We start from the raw sequence: 22,242 nt of genomic DNA, 5'->3' as shown, positions 1-22,242 counted from the left end.
AATTAAAGTTAAATAAATTATCAAACTTTAAAAGATTAAATTTTTAAGAGAACAAAAAAAGATATTTTTCCCAAAAAAAAAAAAAGAAACGCACCAAACTAGCTAGTCATTAATTTAATCTTGTTGCAATGAAGCTTAAAGAAAAATGTCTAAGAAAGTGATATGCAAGGGATGCTTGAAGAAGCCAGGATTCCAACTATACAAAGTTTCCTTTAACCATCGGAAAGAATTTTTAAAGCAATATACATTTTAAGGAATGGGTAACTTGGACCCCTGAAAAAATTTTTTTGTCAAAACTATCATTGTTCTTCACGTGAAACATTATATATACATGTAATACAAAAGGTAGTCGATCAATTTGTAATCAACTTTCATCTATCACCAGAACCTTCCAAAAACTGTATGACTTTGTCTTGTGTTCATATTTCTTGTGTTCATATTTGTTTTCTCCAATTCCAATCTCTAAGCAAAAGGATGATGACTTCTGAAAAAACAACCACACTTAACCCAGATTTCAAATTGTGATTAGTGCCCAACAATGTCAAGTAACTCTCTTGTAGAAGAGGACATATGCAGCAGACGTTTTGATCCTATCCTCGCTAACAGAAGAAACATTCTCATCATCAAATTCATACCACCTACAATGGCCATGCTGCAGTGGAACAGACAATTTGCGTTAGAACATGATTTAACTCAGTAGCATGCATGACATACACCTCAAATATAATTGACCACACCAAAGGACATGGAATCATTTAAGTTTCAATTACAATTACGCAGAAATAAGAATAGGCTGCACCCCAGATTCTCAAAAACAAAACCAACCCATCTCAATATTGGATCTGTTGCTTCATGCACCATATTCTAAAATACCTTGGAAAACTTTTAAACATCATGTCAAATGGAAGAGAAAAAACACTATATTAGAGAAAGCAAAATCGATAGAAGCTCCAGTGGGAAAAAGGCATAAAGAGAAAGAAATTAAAAAAATATATATATTTGTTACTGTATGAATTTCTTCTTTTTTGAGTCACTGGGCATTAGGACAGGCATATATGCATGTACCATAGATCAATGAACGACATTTGACAGAAGGAGGAGCAGAATGAATAGCACATACATCAACAAATGCAGTATAGTGACCACCTCCCATGCCTCCATAATGATTACTTATAGCATACAGTTCATAACGATTAGAAAATTGGCCATCCTTGTGAGCCATGTAAGTTGAAAGATCAAAATCCTCAACTGGGAAGTCAACATATGTTTCCAGCTTGTTCTTAATGATTCGACTGTATGAGAACCTCTTTAAATGAACAACCAATATTTCTGGCAATCTCCACAGATCCAACTTTTTACTAGCTTGTCGAGGCCTTTTACAGCTGGGACAGTACCTACATTAGATATAATTGAAACATCTTCTGGCATCAGAAGGGGCAAGTATGATCAATATGATTTTTGAGTCCATACGGAGACAATCCTCAAAAATGCAAATAGATTACATACAAACATGCACAAGCAAATACAAAATATGCAAAACAGACTACCATGAATGTGAGAACAATAATTATGAACCTTATACACCTACATACATAGATAACATTGGAAAATAAAAATTTTATAGCCCAAGTTCTAGTTATAATCAGGTTACGCACATACCACATGTCTTCTGGTCCCAAAGGCTCTTCCTTCAAAAATGCTTCTAGGCATTTATACAAAGAAACAGACTCTTGAGGCCTCCTTGCGCAAAACTGCGACTTAAAAACCTCAGGCAAAGAGCTAAGAACGTATGTATCATATCTCTCAACCATCTTTTCAGACCAGAGAACATGCACTTCTAATCTATTGTTATTTGGAACCGGTAACGGTTTATTCATCTTTATTTCTGTCAATCCACCATGATCATCTTTGATACAGAACTGAAAATCAGTACTGAATGGAGGGTCACTATTTGTTTCACCATCAGAGTCTGCATTACTATCAGACACATTTGGGCTAGGGACATCCTCCATCGCAGAATCTTCATTAGCTGTGATTCCCGATTCATCACCATCATTTAATACATCATCAGCAGGCATTAGAAATGGATTAAGCAGTTTCAGATACTTTCTACGGAGATCAAATCCATTAGAAAGATCAGACAATCTTGCTACAAGAGGAATGCCAAATAACTTCCAATTTGGGGCTGCTCTCTCCAATACAGAGGGCCTGAACCCCAAAAGTCAAATAAATCGGTAAATAAGTAAAAGGAATTGCAGAATGTCTAACATCAATATTAAGGATCTGAATGAGCTTACCTGTCCATTAGTTCATGCATAAACACAACCAAGGGGGATGCCTCATTAACTTTGGGCAACTGATAGGCAACAAGATTGTCATCATCTCTGATCAAAGCTAATGAATCAGATGGCTCCTCCAGGAAACGGAATATTTTATTCTTGTATATCTACACACCACTCAAGTTAGTTCAAAGCTCAAAGTTCATACACAAAAATGCATATGCGAATTCTAAATCCTAACACACAGCCATTAAAGATCCTAAATTGCCAACCTATTTTAGCAACTACAATAAAATGCGAGTGATAGGGTGTTTGGTTTGGATTATAAGTTAGTCAAACCTACTTATAAGAAGAAAGCCATAAGTAGAATAGTTTAGCTTAAGTAGTTAAAAAAAAAATTACTTAAAATAAGTCAAAAGTCATAAATACCACTTCTGACTATCTACTAATATCTAAAACTATTCTTTGTCCAAGTAAAATACCATTATCCTAGTAATTTTGAAAAATACCAACACTACCCTCATTTTCATAAACTCTCAACTAGTTAAAAATACAACATGCCCTTTTTTGTCATTTTGACAAATTAAGTTACTTTTAAACACTTGTTAACCAAACAATTAAACTATTTAAAAGTAACTTTTAAGTAGTTTTAAAAAAACTCAACTACTTGTTTTCAAATTGACTTAAAAAGTATATTTTAAGTAAAAAATTAAAAGTAAACAATCAAACCAAATACCTTCTTAAGTTTCCATATGAAATTTTCTGAAAGAAATGAGAATGAAAATGTTAACTGGAGTCTGGAGGAAACAACTCAAATACAGATATTGATATTAAAGTTCACTTAACCTGGCAATGGAGAACCCATGCTTTGATTAAGCATTCTGTCACATGACAGGATTGGCAATTAAACATGTTCTAATTTTTTAGTAATTAATTGGGTTTTTTTTTAGTAATTAAGTGCATTTCATTAAAAAAATAAAAAATAAAAAAAAATATAAAAAGCAATTTGCAAAGCACAAATCCATAATTGTATACTGCCAGCTTATAAAAGCAAAGCAGTAGTAATGCCCAAGACTCATTAACATGGTCTAGAGCCCATGTGATGCAGTCAAGGAAGATTCCATTTAGGAATTCTGTTGATTTAATTTTTCATTGTAAAATTTGGAAGTTTAGATTTCTATTACATATGAATTATATTATTATTTAGGAATATATACATCTATTAGGCTTAGTATTTCGTAGTCAGCTTTGGTTTAGTATTTTCTCATATTGGGATTTCTAATCCTAATATTAGTAAGACTAGTTACTATACTATAAATACCTATGTTATTTAGGTATTTTGGGAGAGTTTATTATGATTTTTATTGATTTTAAAAATTAATACAACAAATTGAGAATTATTCTTATCCCCCTTTTTACTGTTGTATTGTGTTCTACATCACCATGCCAAGGGTGAAGGTATAGTAGAATAAGCGCCTAATGTTTCATTGAAAAGCAATCAAGTTATTTGAAAGCATGACATAGCAGCACACCTCAACCACTAGCAGGGTTTTGTCATTTCTTAAGGAACATGCAGTGCTCAAGGCATCAATAAGATCCTTTAACCTCCCACAATTTGGCACAGATACAGTAATAGGAGAATGCAGGGTAATCCCATCACTGCTCAACATGGTCAAAGTCATAGTCCGCATTGTTGTCGAGGGTAATGGCAGTGATAGGTACATAAATGGATCAAATGTAACAGACTTCTGCTTGCAAATGGGGCAAACCAATGTTGAACGATATTGACCCTATAATTAAAAAATAATAATTAAAAAAACTCCAATTTGACCAAAAAAAAAAACAAGTTAGTTCATTCATCAGCTAATTTCAAGAAAAACATCACGAGGAATTTATATTTTTGAAAAATAACTATCCTAATGCACTTTCTGGATCTGGCAGGACTACTCATAAAAGACTCACTTGGTACAAATCAACTATAATGGAGTCATTGCGAGCCAGGTGATTCTGCCAATATTCATCTGCCACTTCTTTGTCTGAACGGTTATCTGCATCTTTCACTTCTATGTACGGCTTGCATTTCACATGATTCAAATCTTCATGCAGTCCATCCAACAAAAAGGAAAGAAATTCCTGCATTTAGAGACACATGAGAGTTTTAAAAAGTTGTCAAACGAGTGATTTCTCCCACATGAAACAAAATATTAATCACTAGCAGAATACGAATGAGCTAAAACTGCACTAGAATCAAACAGCCATACTGACTTGAGAATCATGCTGATTATATCCACTGAACTGAGGAGCAAATTTAGCAAGTTTTAGCTTGAACATTCTAGGAGCAACTGGGGATGCCCCTGGAGCCCATAGCTTCCTTAATAAGTCTCCAAATGCCAAAGCAAGCTCACCCTGAACAAGAAGCAGAAATTTACTCAAAAAGGATGAGCAATGTGAAGGAAGCAAAACAAATACTAAAAGATGATAAGCCCATGGTCACGTACATTCATCCCTAGCGGATTTTCACGATTTATCTCTTTTCTGTAATCTCTTAGAAAATAATCAACAAGCTTTGGAGTGTGTGCCAAGCACTGAATTGCACTATTCATGAAACATGTATTCCCAAGATTCTGTAATCCTGTCAAACCCAAGAAACGAACTCTTCTATAGCCATACCCAGAAACTGGTGAGTTTTTGGGCATTGAAAAGGAGTTCATGTAATCACTGGTTCCATTCATTTTAACCGAACCACTGCTGAAGGAACTATCTTTTCTGTCATGTTCTATCATCTCATCTGCACTTTCATCCCTACTATTCTTGGAATCTGAAAATCCATGGACTTGCAATTCAAGGAGAATCTGCATAGATAATAAGCAAAGACAATAGCATAGAATATAAGCAAAACAAGCAGCAATTGCCAGAAAGAGAAGTACATAACTGCATTACATGGAAGTTCAATGGTAACATCTTCTTCAACCAAGTTACAACTCAAAAGGCCAAAAACACAGATAAAATGTGGAATTGAAGAGAAAAAAATAATAATAAACCAGTCACCTCTTCAGCAAATTGTCCCATAGAACCATTAGGCAAGTTAATCCTCTCATTCACAAACTGGGTTGTTTGCCCTGAGAAGTCCCAAATGTGCACCTGCACAACAGATGAATTCAATAACAAATAATTTTTGCTAGAATACATAAACGTTTTAATGTGATATTAAATAATCATTGACAACCTAACCTGCTCAGCCTTGGAAACAAAAATATCACAGGCTTTCCTGTAAAAAGCAATCATATTGTCCTGTAAAATTGAAGTCAATTGTGAAGTGAAAAGAAGTAGACTAACAAAAGAATAAATTCTAGAATTGAGCATCAGTAATTGCCAAAAAATATAATATACATTTATACTCCGTAATTGCAATGAAATTTCAGTATATGCTCACCTTAATGTAATTGATCTAACTGAAAGACATGTTGGCAAGGCCTTACAAAAATTTTTCTGTATGTGAATGCCTCTTCTAATTTAATTCCCATGTACATTGTGTTTAAAAGGATGTCAGATACAGATTCAGTGTTTGAAGATATGCAACTCATTCACGAATCATCATTCCACATGTCAGCCATAAAAATTCAATAATGACAGCAATTACAACAAAGAGAAAAAAGCCAGAATAGAAAACTTTACCTTTAAACTGATCTTCACAACCAAAGAATTTGTTTCCCAAGAAACTGAAAGCCTAATTTGTAAAGGAAAGACATCTTCTAGATCATCTTCTGAAAGAAAAGGGTGATGAACATCCTTCACTGCCTTTTTAGAATCATTATGCCTGTAGAAGTTGAGCAAATCAATGCCCAATATACCAGGAAGACATCAACTCCAAAAGAACTCTCCAGAAAATAACATTTCTGCATAAATTGCAGCAGTGCATATCTAGAATATTGTAAAACCATGGATGCTGTCAAAACTTTTGTAAAGATAGGGAGACAAAGAAAAAAGAACAAAAAATACAATCACAATATAGATGAAAGAGGACTTTTTAACATTTCAATTCACTAAAACTCCCCTAAGTTTCTGGGTACTACATATTTCCCAACTGAACTTTGATTAATTCAAAAATATATGATTAGGATTATTGAATCCATATAGAATGAGTATCGTACATTATCAATTTTAAGCATGCTTACAATTAATTTTAAAGTTCAGAATTGTGAGAGATAAGCATAAACATAAATTAAGAGAAGTAAAAAAAAAAAAAAATCACTTGGTAATATGCTCCAATCTCATGAATAAAATTTATAATTTCTGCACATTTTCAAATTACTTGCAAAATTTGCTCATAACAATTCAATCCTACGGTTCATTATTAGTTTTATATAATCATCAACAAGAAATTAATATTTAGTATAGAAAATAGATTGATAAAAATGTTGAAAAGAACATTACCATAGGAAAATATATAGATAATTTTACAATCAACACAAACATTCAAGTAATAAAAACTAATCATCTTATGAAACCACATGACAAAATGCCTAGTGCTTTGAAAATACCATGTGAAGAATTAGGGGCCGTTCTATGTGAACCCAACATGCTAGGTTTTAGGTGATTGGAAAAATATGCTGAGGATCAAAACTAATTCTTGCCTAAGCCTAATCTTACCATTAACTTACAGCATTCAATTGCTATCTAAAACTGTTACTTCTCATAATTCATACTGTTAATTTTGAAGTAGAAATCCTTGATTTTATTCATTCATAATACACACACATATATGTACAACTCAAATCCCTAAATAGGAAAAGAATAAAATCACTAAAGTTATGCTAATCAATATAGGAATATATACACGTATTTACTTTCTATTCTATATGACATTACCCCTCAAGTTGAGGCATGAAATCTTATCAATTCCAACACTCCCCCTTGACCCCTTGATGAGATTCTTGTTCAAACCAATAACTACCTCACAATAGCTCACAAATAGCACAACTAGCAGCTCACAAGGTTGCATAGGGCTACAAAACACGAAAGTTCCAAAGCACCACAAGCACAGTAGCCTCAAAGTAACAATATTGTACCAAATTCAGAAACACCTACACAAGAGCACTAACACAAAGCACCAACACACAAAGGAACTCACAAGGTTGCACTTCCACTCTAAAGGCGACACTGATGAGGAAACACCAATACAACGCAACTCATAAGGTTGCACTTCCCCCTCCAAAGGCGACATTTTCGAGGAAGAGGACGAAATAGTAGGTGGATTTTTATTTAATAACTCACAGGGCTATGATACATTGCCGATGAACAATACCCATGAATAGTACCAATGAACAATACCAAAGCCCTAATGATTCGAGAGCTCTGATACCATGTTAATTTTGAACTAAAAATCCTTAATTTTATTCATTCATAATACACATACATATACAACTCAAATCCCTAAATAGGAAAAGAATAAAATCCCTAAAATTATGCTAACCAATATAGGAATATATACACATATTTACTTCCTATTATATAACGCTCTTCCTCAAGTTGAAGCATGGAATCTCATCAATCTCAACACATAACTTCATTAAATTAATCTGCTTATAGATACACCAATATAACAGATATTCGCATCAACCTGCTCTTCACTTAGCACTTCTATTGGAACTTTGGAAGCTTTCTCCAAGTCAAAAACGACTACATAGAAGTCTCTTGCCCCCCTTCCAAATTAATCCATTAATTAACCAAATAATATTTAGTTTTTGTAACTCATCTCCGAGAATAGTTACATGAATCACCAAAAATCATAGTACCTAAGGTCATTACAGATAAAGAACTTTTAACCTCTTGAGATTGTTTATACAATCTCATATTGAACTAAGAACTTAAAAACAAATATCCAGACCATATTGAACTTTTTAGTGCTAGAAAGCTTTGATGATGCATTAACCTGCATAACTTATTTTTTGGGGGGCAGTCTATTACTAATTGCAATCCTTTTGAAAGGACTCTTTTCAACATATGGTTACATCTTTTCACAGCCATCAAAAAGGACAACAGGGGTTTGTTGCTGCTCACTTAGCACATAAACAACAGATTGTGCAAATAAATGAAAGAATGGACATCATATTCAACTTTTCTTTGTATATATCTACTAAACATCAGATTGTCCCACCTCGTATAAGGAATGGAGGGGAGATTTGATTGGACCGATGGAGTTTTAATGCTAAACTAATTCAAGTATTTAGGTTCTATCATCCAGAAAAACAAAGTAATAGATGAAGGAGGATCAAAATAGGATGGATGAAGTGTGATATGCGACTATAAGATCCCTAACAAAGTGAAAGATAAGTTATACATAACTATAGTCAGGTGAGCTATGCTGTATAGGAATGAATATTTGGTATCTAAGGTACCACAAATCCACAAGATGAATGTAATAGAATGCAGCTGTTAAGATGGATATTTAGTATTACGATAATGGATAAGACTAGGAATGACCACATCAGTCAAAAGTGCATGTAGCACACGTTAGGGATAAAATGAGAGAGGATCGATCAAGATGGTTTGGCCATATTCAATCTAGAGCATCGAATGCCCCAATACAAAAATGTAATAAGTTAACGGTGGAAGGATTAATAAGGAAAAAGGGAGACCTAAAATTATAGAGAGGAAAGTAGTATCAAAAGATTTACAATTTTTTAATATTGATACAAAATTGGTCTCAAACAAAGTTGAATGGTGAAAAACGGTCCATATAACCGACCCTAACTAGTTTAGGGTTAAGGCTTAGTTGCTCTTGTTGTTGTTATTGTTGCATTACAATATGAATGTCCAATTACAATCATTTTCAACAGGTGCTAGCAGATCCTAGATGTCACGTGCTGACCTCTAAAAACGAGAAGACTGTCACAGTGGCCCAATGTCCTCTGCAGCCTCCATTAGCCAATAAGTAATGCTAAACTAAGAGTTCACAAAAAAATATCTAGTAAAACCCTCAGCAACAGCATTTATTCAAACATAATTAGAAATTCATAAGTTTTTCTATGGTGAACCAACAGCAACCTGAAAATTACTTCCAACTGCAAGATATCATATTTCACCATTAATCACAATTCACCTTTATGCATCATAAGACTCTTTGAAAATCTTACATATGAAATATGTCAACTAATGGCATAATGACCCAAGTACTTTAGAACAGTATGCCTAAGTTTCATATATCTAAATCAAGTTGTTGTTGATCAAATACAAACAATGTGGCACAAGTTTTACGCAAAGGGGTTTTTAGCAAGAAAATAAATATTGAATTAGTTTCCACCTTATAAATTCATTTTGAGATAGCATCATCATACAGGAAGCAGTCCAATTCAGTAACACCAGCCTACAAAGCAGAACTGGCAACTACGCATACACAGAGCATGAAACATTGTAAATTATAGTAGTTAGCTCATAAAATTAAACAATTCTTGTGGAATAAGATAGCAAAGTGAATCAATTCCCCTCACCATTTCAGTGCCTGCAACCACATTGTCCCAGAGACCAAAGCACACTCCTGACCAGAAAACCCTTCAGCTGCATTACTACTTTTCCTGGAGTCCTCTATCTCCCTTAAATCCAGTACAATTTCCATATCATCATCATCATTACTTACTGACACATCATACAAGACTCCCGTTTCATTAGCACCAATTTGCGTCTCCCTCCACCAACTGAAAATGGGCAGAAACACAATAAAACTGCGTAAGTATTCTATTTTCCACCCATAAAACCAACAAACACTAGCTACAATGTAAACATTCCTCGCTCAATCGCTGCCAAGCCCCACAATTTTCAACCAAACACGTTATTTCCAACAATTTTTTTTTTTAAATATAAATTACAAATTCGATAAATTGGAAATCATCTCAAAGAACGTACTCACTGTAAGCTCGATTAAAACTAGCCACGCATGCAACTTGACAAATAAAATCCAGCTAAGAAAAATTTTCAAATCCCCTTCTTATTAATCACAAACTCATTTGCAACTCATTTTCCCTTTACCTACCTATCATCAAATACCTAAGTGAAGGTGAAATGAACGCACCTGCAGGGAACCAAGTAAAGCTTGTCAACGCCATTGTCGTCATCGTCGAGAAAGTAACGGTAAGAGTGATTGGAAGTGGAGGCAGAGGAGAATTCGAGGTCGAGGAAGTTATCGTCGGCGGTGGAGAACAAATCGTCATCCATTAGAGAAGGGACAAGAGCTAGGGTTTTGAGGAAGAAAGAGCGAGCGAGGGATTTGCAGAGTCGGAAAGTGGAGAGAGAAAAGTAAGAAAGCTTGAGAGAGAGGAAGCGGGTGGATTCGGTGATTAGCGAGAGACGCAGCTGCTGTGCGAGACGGTTCATAGAGACATCTATTATTGCCTGTGGTGCGTCAGTTTATTATGAGAAGAAAATAAAAATTAAAACCGCTATCATTTTATTAATTTTTATTTTTATTTTTTTGTAAATATGATAAATAGTAATTTTAAATCTATAATATTATAATTTACACTGTTACTAATTGTATTAACTTCAATAATAGATTCTTTAATTCATGTCAAATTATTATATTAAAATAATTTTCTACATAATTTTATTAAATTATTTTTTTATTTACTTTAAAAAATTATTTTATTATATTTAATATTTTCATTATTAAAATTTAATAAATTTAATTTTAAATTATATTTTAAATATTTCTTTCGGTTGTTAGGTGTCAGAGCCCTCAATCAATGGAGAGCATTGATTAAATTATAATATTTTGGTGGTGGGAATTAACGCTAAATCTTCGAGAGAAGGTTATTGAAGAGAGATCTGATTGGCATTTTTGGGATTTTTGAGTGCGGGGAGGGTGTTTGTGTGTTGGGAACACGAGTCAATACAATAATGGGGGAGGGAGATTTGTCCAGGCGGTTCTAGGTGGATGTTTTGCCACTTTTTTTTATCCAAACAAAAACAAAATGGACTTGGCATAATTAGATAGTTGACAAGTGGCTATTTGAGCTTCAAGGACCCACCTAAGGATTGTTAGTCAGCCGGTTTTGGGACATCGGGGATTGGGCCGAGCCTTTCTTCCCTAGGAATTAATCATCTGTTTGGATGGGTAGAAAATTAGAGAGCTAAAATAACTTAAGAAAAGAAAAAAAATATATAGAAATAAATGTTATTGGATCAAATACTTTTTGAAAAAAAAAAAGGAACTATGTAAATTGGCAAATGGGAAATACCTAAATATTTTGGAAAAAAAATAGAATTGTTTAAAGAATATTTTTTTTCAAGAAAAAATGGTTTTTAAAGAAAAAGATAAGCCGGGAGCCCTTACCACACATATAATGAACTCATGCTATGCCTCTTCCCTCTCCATAGGTACTCTCTGGCTGTGCCCTTTTGTTCATTACACATGTGATAACGCACCTTAATGTCAAAACAAAGATATTTACGATGATCCTCTTAAAGAGGCAAGTGTAGAGCATACGTATCTCTGATTATAAGAGTATGATACACATTCAAAGGTTTTCGGAGAGAAGGAGAAGAGTTTAGAAAGCCATAGAAGAGAACTTCAGAGGATATTATTAAAAGGGAACTAAGTCTGATTACAACTGAAGAGAGCAACTCCTTATATAGGCGAGGAGGCTCTTGACATTACAGGCAACCGGTTAGAAACTGGCTACCGACACTCTTAAAGCAACATAAATAAAGACAAATACACATTATTACATTATTGACAAACTTTTGCTTTTATCATGGAGTGGTGGGCCATTGAGGGTGTCAAAGTCGAGTCATCAGTCGATTCCAAAAAGTCTTTTGCCCTTGTTGGTGAGCAGGAGATGGTGGGTCCGCACTGAATGGCATCTCGTGACTCTGTGTCCATCGGATCACGGGAATCTTGTCACATGGGATGAGTCCAGTCAATAGGCTCATCATTGAGAGCGGATGGGGCCGAGTGATGTACAACTCACATGGGAGGCACTAGACAAAAATAACTATTGATTTCACAAAGGTACTCGGCTAGTTGTCTTCTCAAGGGTCCCATGGCATCTTTGTCAATAATTGATCCTTCGTAGGTCCTCCATTCGTATTGATGCAGGTCCAGAGGAGTCCATCCGCCTTAGAGAAAGGCTGTGAAAGATGAACAAGGTCCCGATGTTGATTTGAGTAGCGATGGGCTGTCTTCTATTCCATGGGTATCTATGATGCGCTTGTCAGCGCCATCTTTGAAATGGGCTTGAACCATTCTAGAAATGCAGACGGAGAGTCGTTAGTGTTGTTCATAACATGCGTCTGAGGGCCATGAGGGGAATTCGATCTGTGGAATAGAGTGTAATCATGCACGGAGGAGCCATAGTTCTTCTAGGATGAGTTCTGCGGGTTGGATCTTGAAACAGGTGAGAAAGGGTTATCGGGGATAAAAGCGATCGAGGAGGAGTAATCCCTTAGGGTGTTTCTTGCACTCAGTAGTGAAACAGGTGATCCCTTGCGAACTTAGCCATTTTGAGATAGGTGGTTTGGTGAACATCCGGGGAAAAGCTATGCGGAGTAGGAACCGTGAAATTGTGCATTGGAGTGGAGAGGATGAGGATGATGCCATGAGGATCAAGGAGAGAAGAGGAAGCTTGGATTAGGTGAAGGATTTTTGGCACGGATAGGAGTCGGGAACCAAGTTGTGCTTCCCTTTGATATCTTTGGATGTGAATTTATACTTGGCGAACCAGTCCTTAAGCCTCGATAATTGTGGTTCGGGAAGAGACTTGTTTTGAAGTCTAGAACCTTTGGGAAGGATGAGTGTCCATGACCACGGTGAAGTGGTGGCCAATCGGATGAAATTCGAATCTCTTGATCCCATTTTTGTGACCAATATCTCTTTATAGTGAATGATAATGTTTTTGAGGCTCGGGAACTCTCCACTAGCATGTCATGAGATATGCTTTTCTCCTTGAATTTCTTCGATGAGTGCACGATGGGTGTCACTAGCATCGATCGAAGGATGCGGCATCCAATCTGGAATCTTTAGTGGTGGCGGGTTTAAGGCCACTTCTTTTAATTTTGCACATGTACATTCTTCCCTCCATGGTGGGGATCCTTTTAAGCATCTTTGGGCAAGTGTGGCGGCCACATGCGGGATAAACTTCGATGTAATTGATAATACCAAGGAACTGTTGTATTTGTTTCTTATCAAGTCCTTATCAGGAACTTGATAATTCTTACGCAATGTGAGGTCGGTTGGTATTTTCCATCCTTGAATTTCATTCCAAGGAAGTCGATGTCGATTTGGGCGGTGAGCTCTTCTTTTACGATAGCATAATTCCATAGGAATCCACGATTGTTGGAATGTGGAGAGGAGTGTCCTATGGGCGTAACATCTTTGGAGAAGAGAAGGATATCGTCTATGTAGATAAGAACCTTTGTGTAGTATGGGCTCAAATATCCTTGTCATGGCCTTTTGGAAAAGCGATGGGGCCGTCTTAAGGCGAATGGAAGGATCCATTGATATTGGGCGTAGGAATGCGAGCGATCTTGGGCCTATCGGAGGGTTAATACCCAGTTGCCAAAAACCAGCTTTGAGATCAAACTTTGAGAAGATATGGGCTTCGTGCAGTTGAGTGAACAAGGCTTCAGGTTTTGTAACGGGAATTTGTCATCCTGAAGGAAGTGGTTGAGGGGCTTGTAGTCAATGACAAGCCGTTTCTTTCCTCTTAATCGCTCGGATCTTTTTCAACATAAAAGGCACTCCGCCGAGAAGAAGTGGGTTCTATGAGACCTTCTTTGGAGGAGTGTTTGCACTCTTCTTGGGCTAGAGCCAAGTGCGTAGGGTTCATCCCGGGTGTGATGCCTTTGTCGGATTGATATCTTCATTAAGCTTGAGCGGAAGATTGACAAAGAAATCGAGGATTACGCCACGAGGGTGGCGATGGCGAAAATGTGCATGGGAATCGACAGACCGTAGAGCGACTCCTTGTGTTCTTGGAACTCGGTGAGGCATCGGCAGAGAATATAACCTTGGGACCAGTAAATGGTGAAAGCTCCTCTTATATTTCAATCTGTGGGGAGGATCTTCAAATGCTTACTTTGTTGGTACAAGTCAAAGCCTATCAATAGATCCTTGTCGGGAAGATCGACCCGATGACCCTAGTCCAAAGGATACAAGTGGGAAGAAGCTGAATTCCAATTGGGTGCTTAGTGATAAGGCTAGTTTTGAAAACATTTCCATCTGTGACCTTAAAGTATTCTTCATGGGGACCCAGATTCGAGGGTAAGATGGTGGGTTCATCATGCTTTTGTGAGCCGGTATCCGTGAAGCCAATGACACTAATGGGCCGTTCATACTGGGAAGAATATGAATCGGGACTAAAGGAATTGGAATAGTGCAGGCCATAGGTGGATTGGATATGTTGGGCTAGGTAAGGCGGGTAATGGGCTTGATGGATTCTTGAAGTGAATGAGTAATCTTCTTACGATCGATTATGCTCCAAGGGCAAAGCGTATCTTCATCGAGCTCATCTGTTGAGAGAATAGGGATTCAACATCATCATGTTCGGGGAGATGTGAGAGGCTGCTTGTATGTGTTATTAAGCGCCTTATTAGGGTTTTGGGCGATTCTTGGCATAATGACCTCGATTGCCACAAATATAACACCTTTCGGACTTCTTTGTACCCGTTCTTTTCTTTGAAAGTATGACCTTCTTCCTTTCTTACGCTTGAAAGGGGTTTGAACCAGAGGATGCTTCTTGTAATGTGCTTTCTTCTTTGTCTTGCATTCACAATTCTTTTCCTTGCATTTAATGGCAAGGTGAGACTTCTGGCATACATTCTTCAAAGCTTTGCTGTTGTCAATGATATCTTTGAATAGTTTCTGTTGTTCGCACATTTTATCCAGACAAGCCAGAGTCATTTGATGAATTTCTCCTATGGTGATGGCATTGATCGCTCTTACGTAGCGACAATACTTCTATGGAGTTAGTTGCAATGCTTACGGCGGGAGGCAATATAGGTATCTGGGAGGTTGACATCATTGTAACCATTAAGCGGATAATAACGTTGAGTCATGCGATAGTGTTTCTCAATGTCCGATCTTTTCAAAGAACGCATATCAAAGAACTCTTGTCTTAGCGCCTTTGTATAAGGATGCATCTCGAAACTCAAAGAGAGCGTTGATTGCTTGTAAGAAGTCGGTGGCAAAATTGAGCTTCGATATTCTCCAATGGAGAAAACCGGTCTTGTAATGTGCCATTCGAGAGATGAATTCTCCGAGTATAGCATGGGAGTCGACACCTTCGGAGCATTTGGACATCAAGCCAAGCTTTAAATTCTGTAAGACGGTCTCTCCATCTTGATGGGGAACATTATCCAAGGTGAACCATGGGCTGGGCACGGCCTATTGGAGCGCCTGGTAGCCCAAAGTCTAGAATTGGTTCATCATCAGGGATCTCAACATGGGGGTCTTGAGGAGGCCCTGTAGGGCCTGTAGTGCCACTGGTAGAATCTGTGGTTGGTGAAGGACCTGTTTGGGAGGCTGTTGGCTGAGGATCAGCCATGAGCAGTGTCGTGATATCCATTCGTCCGTCCTCACTATCATCGACGAGTCTTGAGAAGAATCTTCTTACAGTTGCTCAGAGGGTATAGACACCATATCTTTGTGGAGGAGGATCAGGATACATTTTGTCATTCCCTTTATCAATCTTCCTTTTTGAAGGATGGGATTCTTCTGAGGAAGATGGACTCTTTTGCTCATACCTGGCAGGTGTTGGAGTAGGTTTGAACAAAGGAGATGGGTGATAAGTCGGAGGTGGTTCATATGAATAGTTAAAAGGTCCAAAGGGGAATAAGCGAGTTCAGTGTAGGAAGGAAAGGGTTAGGAGTTGTTTGGGCGGTGAAAGTGAATAAATTTGAAAGAAGCTTACGTGGGCTTGTGCAAGTCTGCTTCAACTTGGGCTAATTGTTTCTTGACCTTCTTATTTCTGTTCCTTTTGATTGAATTCTACACCAAATCTCGTTCTTTGGATCAAAGCCTTGAGATCTCTATCAGGTAATCGCTTTGGAGATCCTTGTACATGTTTTGGGCAAAAGCAGTGAAGGAGTCAATCTTTTGATCAACATGCTGAGTCCTGGTGAGGACCTGGTCAATCTTGGAATCAATACGTTGTAGCGTCTTATTCTGGACAGCAGCATTCTTGGTTTGCCAGTTTAAAACTTCTTCAGCTTGAGTGATCGGAGTTGTCTGACCTTCACTATCAACCTTAGTTGAGTGAATGAAAGGTCTGGTGGAGATCTTGGTCTGCTGGTCGGTCTGTTGTGCCAATGGAGGAAAATCTGCTTCATAGGAGGCAGGTGAGAACATCATACAAGGTTGTACTAGGGGAAGTGCAGGAGGAGGAGAAGAAACTGGTTTAAGAGGGGGTAGTTTCTTTCCTTCCTTTCTGATGATCTCAAGGGCAAGCTCATAGATAGGAAGAGGCTTCTTCTGTTTGGTTTCCTCATGGATACAAATCCATGGGCTACTATCTGTATAGTCTCTGCTGAGAACTTGTTGTGGCTTGCAAGAGGCTCTTCTTGTTTGTTTGGTGAGCTTCCTCCAATTTCTATCAGACAGGGGATGGTCATATTCATTTTCCCAGTAATTGTCTTGACAATCACAATCTTCATCGCATGCTCCAGAACCTGGGAGATCCCAGGGGCAGTGACCATCTATTTTCTGAGGATAGATGTAATGATTGTCTGGTGTTACTGCTCCAATGGGATAGTAGTCTTGCTCCTTTTCTAATGGCTGGACCATCATGGTCTGGAATACAGGCAAAGAGCCTGTAGAATGCCGAGGAGGTTGAAACGTGGTCTGTACCGTTCCATCAGGGTTTCTCCTGAAAGAAGACTCAGTGATCTGGATTGGCTGAGAGGTTGAATGAAGCCTTTCGTAATTGGTTAACCAATCCTTTGGAATGAGCTGTTCAAGCTCATTTCTAAGCGATTGCCTAGGTATCCGAACAATTGTTGGGGTGGTTTCCAATACAAGCGAGCATCATTGGAGACAGATGGTGTGAAAAATCTACATGATCTTGCAATGTAGATAATTTGATGGTGTAAGGTGGCCATCATCGAAGAGGTCACTGATGAGTTGAACTGAACTTTAAGAGGCGGTGCTAAGATGTGGATCTCTTAGCGAGAGATTATAGTTTGGGAAGAATGTCAACACCACGCTCGGCATGCAAAGTGGTGAGGCGAGTTCCTATAACCGCATGTTCATCTTGCAAGAATCGCGTATCAAGGAGAGATACTCTGGCGTGGCTGGAAGACCTGCGTCTCCCATGTAGGCGAGGATAAGTCGTCTGACTCCAAAATGAAGATGAGAAAACCCTTCTTGTCTCCATCTGGGGATGAGCTGCGGAGGGATTTCTAGAGTCACATATTGTTCAGCAGATGAACTCTGGAGAGAGCATTGGTCCATTCTGGAGGCCTGAACATATTCTTTTGACAAAGATCTTCGGGATGAAATGAGAGATCGATAGATCAGTTAAAGATCCGGATCGTCTATAGATGTTGTATGGGTGAGAAGAGGAAGGAGGATTCTCCAACTTTGAGCATCTTGAGTAAAGTGGATATTTCTATGAGATTATCAATTCTGGAGGATAGTGTTCACCGAAGTGGTGAAGAAAAAGAAAGAGAAGAAGTAAGGTTAACAATCTCCGAGGGAGAAGGGGTCTGAAGATGAGTTTCAGAAACAGGGTTAGGTGTCTGACAAGCCATGTTTGGTACGTGGCGTTGTGGCCAGAGATCGCTCTACCTTCTAAGAAGGAGTTAAGCAGTTACTGGTTTCCAGCCGATATACCAAGGTAAGAGAAGATGGCAGAAAACAGTGATACAGAATTTAAGAGAAATACAAGAGTTTGAAGATTTCTCCCCTACTTACCAATGAAGTATGTATAATACAAACATAATCAGGCTCTGATACCAAGATAAGCCGGGAGCCCTTACCACACATATAATGAACTCATGCTATGCCTCTTCCCTCTCCATAGGTACTCTCTGGCTGTGCCCTTTTGTTCATTACACATGTGATAACGGGACCGTCGCACCTTAATGTCAAAACAAAGATATTTCTGATACACAGGATCCTCTTAAAGAGGCAAGTGTAGAGCATACGTATCTCTGATTATAAGAGTATGATACAAGCTTGTTGATTGAATTTGTTGCAGAAAAACTTGTTAATTCTCCTTTGATGGGGAAAGCTCTTGCATTGCATTTATCCAAGCAAGTTATTAAAGGCCCTTTACTACCTCTTGCCTTGTTCTTAATCTTGCCTGTCCAATACCAAACTAGGTGAAGAAGTTTGGCCCAAATCTTTGTGCATAACATATCAACCCACTTGACTAAAAAGTGTTTTGGATGCCAGTCGAAGTTAGTTCAATTGGTAAAATTTAATGAGCACTCCCATTAAATAGAAATTTCGAGTCTCATCAATTGTTTTTCTCAGTAGACAATCTGTCATTTGGGGAGGCAACAGCAGTCGCTGAATAGTTAATTAAAACACTGCTACTTTTCATTATATGCCCCAGCTTTCCATAACCGTGATGTGTGTTCTAGATTTGAATGGTGTATGAACAATTGAAATACAGTGTTTGAGAGCTTGTTATCAATTGCAATAGTATATCTTTGAAAGTAAATGCTAATATCACTAAATTAAATATGATTAATAATTTGGTTAAAATTTTAATTGTGCTCATTTTATTTAATTAGATTGTTGATAACATGGCAAAGAAAGTTTTTACTTATGTTTTTATATTAGAAAACTCTCTTTTTCTTATTTGGTTAGTTTTTTTTTTTTTTTTTTTTTTTGCTTTTAACTGAAGTTTGATTTCGAAACTTTATAATTATGAAAATAATTTTAATATTATTGTTAATTTTGAAATAACTTGGTGCAAGGAAATTATTGTAGATATTTTTATTCATCCTATCATTTCCCTTGTTAATAAAACCTTGGTAATGTTATTTCAACAAAGGATCATTACTCATTATTATCGACAAAAATCACTAAATCAGTAAAAAATAATTTCTGGGTTCTACCTAAAATTTTTCTGCTCATGGAGATATTCTTGATGTTAACGTTAAGAGTAAGAAACAATCCAGGACAATGAATATTAAGAGGGGTATCAATTCTAAAAATATAAAATCAAGAGGAAAGATAGAGATTAGAGAATAATAATTTAGCTGGACGTGAATCATAGAGCTGAAATGGTGGGCATTGGTTCTATAACTCTGTTCAAATTCTTCTAATCTTCTTCTTTCCTTCAGCAGAAAAGAGTTACTTCTTTTGTGCACTGAAGTGTAAACTTAAATATCAAGTTGTGGGAGGGAGGGAGGCTGCTGAATACTTAAATGGGTTGTAAATAATGGGCTAGCTTATAATGGGTATTAATTATAATGCATAATTGGCTCAGTAAAATTATTTTATGAGAAGTATTGGTGAGTTGGACTTTGGGCCAGAGTGAGCTGGGCTTTTGGGTGGGGGGTATTGAGCTTAAAAGCCCTATTATTAAGGACAAAATTTTTATGGTAGTGGGCAATGCCCCCTGCCTGTCCCCCCTAATTACGCCAGGCAAAATTTTCTTAGAGCCTATTTATTATGACTATTGAAGTTACTATTAAGAAAATTATTTTTTTAAATATATTAATTAGATAATATTAAAAATTAATTTAAAATTAAATTTAATAATTTTTAATTATAATAATATTAAAATAATAAAATAATTTTTTTAAATTACTTTTTTAATATTTAAAATAATATTTTTATTCAGAAAAGTAATTTTAAACTTTTAATCTTAATGTCAAACAAGCACTTAAAAGTTTCCATGTGATGATTATTTTTAGTGCTACCGTGTGACGATTGCCATATAAAAATTAATTTTATTATAATTAATAGTTATTGTTATTTATATTAGATATTTAATATTTTTTTATTTTTTAACTATCTTTGTTAATGTCATTATTACCTTAATTTTTACTATTTAAAATGATTATTTTATTTATTAATTAATTATCAAAACTCAAGGCCTTAATAATTAAATTTATTATATTACTTTTTTTAGTTTATCAAAGATATAATTATAATTTTTCTTTAATACTCATGTATATTTATCGTATTATTATTTATATTTTTTATAATAGATAATATATATATATATAATTTTCTTTGAAATTGTCACGTGACACTTATTCTTGGTGTTGCTGCATAGCACTTACCATATAGAAATTAATTTATTAATAATTATTGCTATTTATATTAGGTATTTTTTTTTTCTATTTTTCTTTTAACTGTCTTTATTATTGTTATTATTGCTTTAATTTTCATAATTAAATGATTATTATATTTATTAATTGATTATCAAAACTTAAGCCCTAATTAATTAAATTTATATATATATATATATATATATATATCATTGAGTTAAAACTCATTCCTAATTCATTATTTATTATAAGGAAAATAACAATATATGATTTTTTGAGTTAAATTATTTTCTATCTTTAATAAAAAAATATTAATTTAGTAAAATAATCTACATAAAAATATCTATAAGAAAAAGTGTGTTCATATGCAAATCTAATCTGAATTTTTTTTTTAAAAAAAGAAATCAGTTTCATTTCAAATTATATTGAAATCAATAGGAAAAAAGGATACTAAACACATTGATTAACAATTATTAAAGAGGATGAGTTGCAAGAATATACTTGGATATAAATATATATGATTAAGGTGAGGCATATAGAAAGGAATCAAACATGGATGTACTTGTTTTGAATGAAATAGGAAAAGGCAAATGCCAAATGCACAAGCTATGCTTTAGTTTTAAAAATGGTGGATTGGAACTTTGATGAGGCAAATTGGTTGCCCTACAAAAAGGAAGAAATATGTTAGTGAGGGCACCAATTCATGGGATTCCTTCACAATCCAACCTCACTAAGCTGAGGATGAAAATTAAAGTGGAAATTGTGGCCCTCTTATCCTTCATAGCACCCACTAATATGGCCTCTAATCATGGCTTCTATTCCAAGGTCAAAAGTCCCACCTTCTTCTCTTTTTGCATTTGATTTTCTAACTTCATTATCAACTAGAAAATTATTATAGCCACAAACACATTATGTGAATAGTTAATTAATTGTGGCTAGTAAATTATTTATTTATTCATTTATTTATTTTGGCTAAGGGATTAGCAATAGAATTCAAACTTAATTTCATTGGGTAAATAATATATTTTTAGTTACTAAATTAGATTAAGAGGCTATTAAATTATTATTATTATTAATTCTTAAAGTGTTGATATAGTACTAATAAAGTTGAATTTTTATGAATAGTTGTAGATAGATTAAAAAATAAATCTAAAAATTTAAGTAATGAAAATTAAATAAAATTTTAATATGCCTTATTAATTTGAATAAAATTATCAAAATTAAAAAATTTAAATTAGATTAAAAAAATAAAAAAAAAATTTCCATTAATCATTTTCTAAAACATTTGTTGATTATTGATTTGATGTGAATGCAAATTGGACAAACCCATCAATCGCTTCCTCCTCCATTACATTTTTTACTTTTACATTTATCCACGTTTGAGACTTCATGACTTGTCAAAAATTTTCTTCATTCAAAAAAAAAAAAAAAAAAAAAACCTCATATTAAAATCATAGAACACATGGATATTTAATTTGATTATTTATTTTTAATTTTTAATTTATAAATTAAATTAAAAATAATTAATTAATTATTTAATAAAATTATTTAAAAATAATTTTTAAATAATTTAATTTAATTAAAATATTTTTATTAATTAAAATTATAAAAATATATATAATTAAATATTATAATTATTAAAATAAAATAATATTAATATTTTTAAAAAATATTAATATAATATAATTAAAAATTATAAATAAAATATTTTTATTTATAATTTTTTATTTATTTTAAATAA

The 22,242-nt window shown here is 35.2% G+C and overlaps 1 protein-coding gene across 3 annotated transcripts; it reads right to left on the bottom strand.

The window, feature by feature from the left end:
• Nucleotides 1–148: 148 nt before the first annotated feature.
• LOC110644089 (ubiquitin carboxyl-terminal hydrolase 8) lies at nucleotides 149–10,686 on the bottom strand. 3 transcript variants are annotated; one of them, XM_021796712.2, is made up of 13 exons: nucleotides 10,348–10,684; nucleotides 9,770–9,973; nucleotides 5,955–6,096; nucleotides 5,511–5,570; nucleotides 5,328–5,420; nucleotides 4,778–5,131; nucleotides 4,545–4,685; nucleotides 4,242–4,412; nucleotides 3,812–4,069; nucleotides 2,298–2,446; nucleotides 1,660–2,208; nucleotides 1,121–1,394; nucleotides 149–652 (listed from the first exon to the last, which is right to left on the bottom strand). In XM_021796712.2, exons 1-13 carry the CDS (start codon nucleotides 10,647–10,649, stop codon nucleotides 542–544), a joined length of 2,808 nt encoding a protein of 935 aa, XP_021652404.2. In that variant the 5' UTR covers nucleotides 10,650–10,684; the 3' UTR covers nucleotides 149–541. The 3 variants fall into 3 exon arrangements, with proteins under 3 accessions (XP_021652404.2, XP_021652406.2, XP_021652407.2); XM_021796714.2 differs by lacking the exon at nucleotides 3,812–4,069 and having other exon boundaries at nucleotides 10,348–10,685; XM_021796715.2 differs by lacking the exon at nucleotides 149–652 and having other exon boundaries at nucleotides 1,227–1,394; nucleotides 1,656–2,208; nucleotides 10,348–10,686.
• Between the last annotated feature and the right edge of the window lie 11,556 nt (nucleotides 10,687–22,242).

The sequence above is a fragment of the Hevea brasiliensis genome, chromosome 3 (genome assembly GCF_030052815.1).
Source record: "Hevea brasiliensis isolate MT/VB/25A 57/8 chromosome 3, ASM3005281v1, whole genome shotgun sequence".
In the NCBI taxonomy this organism is placed as follows: domain Eukaryota; kingdom Viridiplantae; phylum Streptophyta; class Magnoliopsida; order Malpighiales; family Euphorbiaceae; genus Hevea; species Hevea brasiliensis.
Note: the sequence above shows the minus strand (reverse complement) of the source record. Positions and strands in the feature narration are given on the sequence as shown.

Bases quoted from the DNA above. Each gene is read 5' to 3' on its own strand.
- LOC110644089 (XM_021796712.2), bottom strand. From the start codon at position 10,649: ATGAACCGTCTCGCACAGCAGCTGCGTCTCTCGCTAATCACCGAATCC. The intron at 9,974-10,347 runs GTGCGTTCATTT...GCCCATTTTCAG, and splicing joins CTTTACTTGGTTCCCTGCAG to TTGGTGGAGGGAGACGCAAA. The intron at 4,686-4,777 runs GTACGTGACCAT...CTTCTTGTTCAG, and splicing joins AAAATCCGCTAGGGATGAAT to GGTGAGCTTGCTTTGGCATT.